The sequence below is a fragment of the Sminthopsis crassicaudata genome, chromosome 5 (genome assembly GCF_048593235.1).
Source record: "Sminthopsis crassicaudata isolate SCR6 chromosome 5, ASM4859323v1, whole genome shotgun sequence".
Lineage (NCBI taxonomy): Eukaryota > Metazoa > Chordata > Mammalia > Dasyuromorphia > Dasyuridae > Sminthopsis > Sminthopsis crassicaudata.
The window spans coordinates 223,319,542-223,325,541 of NC_133621.1; the positions used below are offsets into that span (position 1 = coordinate 223,319,542).

At 38.9% G+C, this 6,000-nt stretch overlaps 1 protein-coding gene across 1 annotated transcript in view; it reads right to left on the minus strand.

Moving 5' to 3' along the window:
- NCKAP1L (NCK associated protein 1 like) overlaps positions 1-6,000 on the minus strand; it is a gene marked incomplete in the record, with an annotated part of 49,861 nt that overhangs the window by 22,343 nt on the left and 21,518 nt on the right. The window contains 2 exon segments of the mRNA XM_074270122.1: positions 3,659-3,778; positions 4,230-4,362. Coding sequence (XP_074126223.1) covers positions 3,659-3,778; positions 4,230-4,362 — 253 coding nt within the window.

Sequence of the window (6,000 nt, forward strand, 5' to 3'; positions counted from 1 at the left end):
ACAAATTTTTTAAAAAGAGGACTAGATTACATCAGCAAGAGAGAGTCCAAAATTCAACTTGCCCAGATATACCCCTATCAAGCTTTAAGAATACTACAGCAAAAGGTGGCCAAGGAGAAAAAGATCACGTTTTTCTATCCTTCTATTCACAGAATCAGAACTCTCAGATTAACGTTGCCTTTTGAGAATAAATTTGACAATAGCCCTCTTTCCAAGTAGTACAAGGCATTCTTGGGCAAGTTTTACAAGGTTCTATCATGATTAGGAAGACTGAGAGTTCACAGGCTCCATTGCTCTAAGTTCAATAGGATCAAATTAGCTATGGAATAGTGAAGTCTGTGGAGCCAAATAGAGGGGAGACAATAAGTTAGGTGGAGACAATAAATAGGATAATAAGTAAGACAATCAATCTACTAGCCAGAAGACTGAAGACATATTCATCAAGAAAGTGAGAACTCAACACACAGAAGCTTTGCAATTGGCCCATTCCAGGATTTCTAACCCTGACAGGTACAAAGTTCTTGCCATTATCTAGATACCAACTCACTTTATTTTCTCTCTCTCTTCATATATATATATATATATACACACACACATATAGATTTATAAATATACATATATATACGCATATATATATATATACACACATATAGATTTATAAATATACATATATATACACATATATATACACACATATAGATTTATAAATATACATATATATACATATATATATATACACACATATAGATTTATAAATATACATATATATAAACTTATAGATGTATATGTGTATGTATACAATTTTATCCTTTCATATAGTACCATGAAAGTGATATGTAACTGGTTATCATAAAAAGACTTGGAATCTTTTATACATAAAAATCACTATCCAAAACTTGAACACCTTCTCTTCTAAATCTTTTCTTTTGACTCTTACATCTCCATTTTCACCAGAAGGCTCCATAGTCAGACACTATTAGGCACTATTAGGCACAAGGAAACTAATGCCCCTCCCCAAATGTGACAATACAATTTAATAGTTCAAAATCTGTTTTGTCCATCAGAGGAATTGCCTTGGGAATTGCTCATTCAAAGCAACTTTTCTCTATTTCATAATATCAAATTTATCCTCCAAGTACAGCATTTGCCACTAATAAGGACATTCAAGGAATACACTACAGGGTCTATAGACATGGGCTGTATGTATTCTGAGCCAAGGCAGTATTGGTTGGAGTAAAGTGTACAGGATACCAAAAGGACAATTTTGAAGGTGAAAACGTACATCTGTGTGGATAAGTTATGGTATGTTTGTTAAATCAGTCACATTGCATTATTAGGACTTTAGCTCCCATACCATCAAGCACCTATATAATCAAGAAATATTTGTTAAATGATAAGTGAACAAGCTCCTAATAAAATATACATATGACTTTGTCATCTCTTCCTTAAGCAAATTACTTAGATTTTCTGTAGTGTGTATTATTTTCCTCGTTAGCGTTTCCCCACAATAGGGACCATTCTCTTTCTTGTATGATAGTAAGGGTGCTGGAATGAGTTTGGGTCCCAGGTCTAATGTTTACTAGCTGTGTGACCCCAGTCAAATCACTATATCTCTCTGAATTTCATCTCTTTCATCAATAAAAAGGCTGACTAGAATATTCTTATTGCCTTCCCTCATAGAGTTATTATAAGGAGAGAAAACTTAATGCATTGTATAAGTGTGATACCCACCCTCTACCCAGGAGGGCTTGAGACAGTTACTTAAAAACCATCTCTACGACTCTCCCTGTAGAGGTAATCACGAGTTTTGATTGCCTTAGAGAAGACCTCTGAACTTATGACATTGTATGTAGGGGGAGAGAGAATAAGAAAAAGGGAGGGAGAGACAGAGAGGGAATAGAAGAGGAAAGGAGAAAAAGATAGATAGAAATAAAGCCAGAGAGACAAGAGGGAGATAGAGAAGAATTTTAGAGACTGAGCAGGAGAGAACATTTGAATGGCTTCTGGGAGTGCCTGAAGTCACAGACAGGTGGGGAAAGCTGGCTCCACCAATTTGTCCCTTAATCCCTAGTACTTTCACCCCTAGAGACTTGAGATGACTTTTCTTGTGAGTATATTCTTTCCTAGGGTGATCTGAGATTTTATCTCACTCAAGTTAAAAGGCTATTTTCCATTGTATATTCCATCATTTACCCTCAACTGTAGATCTACTCCACTTTCTGATTTATAGAGTTTGAGGTTTTGGTTTTTTGTTTTGTTTTGTTTTGATAAATGCATTTGCTTGATATCTGCTATCTTTTATGTAACAAGTGTTTGGTGGGAGGGAGCTAAACTATCCAAGAGCGAAGTAGCTATCCCGCCTCCACTCCCAGTGGGGGAGTAGGAATAATTCCCCCCTGAGAGAAAGTGTTTTTTGCCATGAACCTCTAAAAGGGTATTGTACCCCAAAACTACACATATTTGATGTACAAAGCCCAATTCCCTTCTTGGAGATAGGAAAGTGGAGGAGTGAATGCCCAACCTTAGCCCTCCTCCTACTCCACCCAAGGGTGAAAACTGCAGTCTCCCTTGGAGATATGGAGTGGGTCATTCTAGATCTTATCTATCTAAATATATTCTTGCAATGTGGGCTGTCCTGGGTCCCTGTAGCCCAGCACCATCTGTCACAGTTAAGTCCGCTGGGACTCTGTTACCTGGTCTTCCACTAAAACATGGCAATCCTATATTGCCTGGCCCATGCATGCTACACAGACACATATCATTAGTATGTGTCTCATGCCCACAGCCAGGGTTCAACTCCATTACATGAGCTATTAGGAATAATAATATTATTCCTTCCTCTGCATCTCTTTCTAATGCCCAGCAAAGGGCTCTGTCCTAGTAAGCATTCAAACACTATGGATCTGTCTGTGAATATACACACACAAACAGACACATGACTCTTCAGAGATTGTGCCAACATTATCAGAGCAGCCACAAAGCTAAGGGAGCAACAAATTTCACCCAAGAAGCATGCAGAAGACCACAAGTCAGCAGCAAAGCAGGTTCTTTAATTCTAAAAACCTCTGCAATTCCTGTTCAGCCGCCCATGACCAGCACATCATGAGTCAGTCAGGAGTGAAAGGGAGGAAGGAAAAGAAAAGGGAGAAAAAAAATCAATAAAGAGGAAAAGGGTAGCCCTGGGCACAAAGATAAGGAGACAAAAATAGTGCAAAAGGGAGGACCTGGAGAATGAAAAGATAAGGTAGTATCAGTGTGCAAATGGCCCAAAAGACAAGGAAAAATAAATGACAGATAATAAGAAAAAGCCCACATGGGAAAGGAGTCCTAGCCTAGGAGTCTGGTATACTAAGATCCACTAGTAATTTCCTTTTGATGTTGAGTAAGCCATGAAATCTGAACCTCAATTCCCCCATCTGTAAAATAATGGGGCTGGCCTGGGTGAATTTTCTAGTGTCTCTGATTCTGAGAACTTGAACTACAAGGCCCAATAGGACCAAGACTTATTGCAAGCTAATTATAAAATTCTGCTATAAACAATGAAATGTCCAAGCCATAGGTTTATCCAAGGCAGGGGAAATGGAAAGAGATGAGGCATTTAAGGGAGACGGAAATGCTTAGCTGATGGTAGAAGGTGAGCAGTGGCTCACACACTTACCTGCTCACTCAGATTTCGCTGCTCAGCACAGATATCTAGGATACAGGTACTTGTTTGCTTAGCCAGATCTTCCAGGAAGGAATTGCAGTAATGAAGAGCATGGTTCTTCAAGTGGAGATACTGAAGAGAGAGGTGGAGAGAGGAGGTTATCACCAAGAAAACCTCGCCAGAGGCTTACCCAGACTCCCAAAGTATCACAACATCCACCTTTGAGCTTAATTTGAGCCATTTTTCTCTTTATACAGAAAGAGAAACAGAGATACAGGGGGAAAAAAGATGCCTCCAAATATTTACACACTACACACATATCATATTACTAAAATAAGTCAATTCAAGACAGAAGTGTCCACATACATAGTCTTATTTGGAACCTTCTTAGCTCCAGGAAACCAGCTTTCTGTGTCAGGGATTTGAGGCAAGGGGTTATAGAATCACAGGAAGGTATCAAGGCCCAAAGGAGTTAAATGTCTTGCTCAGAGCCACATAGTTTAAGTGGTAGAAATAGAAGTCAAACCCATGTTCTCTGATTGCAAATCCAGGGTCCTTCCTATTGTACCAAGAGCTAGCATACCTCCTCCGGACACATCTCATGGGTGCAGTTGGCAAAGTGGGCACAAATCTGGGGGAAGGCAATGGCATAGCGCAGCATGGTGGGCTCCTCCAGGGTCAAAGCAAACATCTTCTCAAAGGTACGGAGATGAAAACTGTAAAGGAAAGATAAGGAGTTTCACCTTGGCATTAGCCGGTGTCCTCAAGCTGAGAGTGAGAACCCAGCAAGACTGACCCTCCATATTTGTGGATTTATGGCCAAGGTCCCTGGGTTTGAAACGCTGATCTACTTGCCAGCTGAACCTGCCTGGTCAAGTTCCTTCACTTGTCAGATGCCTTCATTTCCTTATCTACATAATGGGGATAATAATGCCTAGATTACTTGCCTCACAGGACTAGATAGATAGATAGATAGATAGATAGATAGATAGATCAAATGAGCTAAAGAGCATAAATTTACTTTCCATATTACAGATACACAATAACACAATATGCATCTTTGCTGCACTTCTGTTTTTACTATTGGGTATAAGAATTAACTTGTTGCTCTCTTTTCTCTTACTAACCTTTAAGTTCCTAAAAGGCTGTGAGTATGTTTTCTTTACATTTTTTTTTTATCCTTTCACACTTGTGAGTACAGTGCTCTGGAGACAGTTGTCCCTATTATTAGCGATTTGCTGTTTATAAAATGTTCATTTTCTTCCCCTTGCACACTTTCTCTTTCTTATGTCTGGACTCTTGTAGAAAACATTCTCCCAATCTGAAAAGTCCTCAGTTTTGGGAGTTTATATCCCTATGATCTTTCCAAAGCCCTTTTGGGCATTCCTAGCCTTTAGGGAAACTTCCCTGATGAAATCTTGCTCTCCAGTAGACTCTGCTTCTTTGCTTCCTATTCCCTCTGCACGATATATTTATTATAGTCTTGGTCCTTCAAACACCTTCAGTTACCTTCAGGTCACAGGATATGTTTTTTACTCCCATCACAATGTAAATTTCTCCCAGGCAGACATTTTCTCAATCTTTCACACACCTTACTGATGTGCTCTCCTCTCTACATATCAGTGTTAGCACACAGTAAGTGCTTTTAAATGTTACCTGACTAAATGCTGCCTGAGTCTCAGAGAGGGTTAGCCCAGCTCCATGTCTACCTGACATCCAATTCTCTAATCCCCTCAGTCATTCCCATTGATTTCTTTTAAATTGCCTGAAAGGTATCCATGTCATTTAAAAAAAAAAAAAAAAAAAGAGAGAGAGACCTCCCAAAGTGGAAAGAACCTGGAAGATATTCAAAAGACAGTGAAAAAGATGATTTTAAAAGAAGAGAAGGATGAATTATCCCCTGAGAAACTTTCCTGTCTCCTTGTACCCTCCCCAATGACCCTGCCTTGGGGAATAAACTTCCACCTAAAATCCCAAAGAATCCTTTGTCTTATGCTCTCTGATGTACTTTTATTGCATTATTGTGTAAAACAGTCATCTATATCTTACCCCCTACTAATCTGTAAGCTCACTTTGAATAAATTGTGCCTCAGCTAAATATTATTTTTTTCCAGCACCTAGCACTATGATCTGCATAGAGCCAGTGCTTTAAAAATATTTGATTAATGAATGGATTCAAAAGTGCCCAAAGATCTGTTCTACAGTAAGTGGTAACCAATAGTTCCACATTTCCACTGAGAAAAGAACAAGTAGCAGAAATTCAAATAAGGGTATCAGGACTAACAGAGATACTGATGGATTCTGAAACAAGTCAGCAAGATAGCTTAATGCATCTTGGTCTTAAGATATCCTAA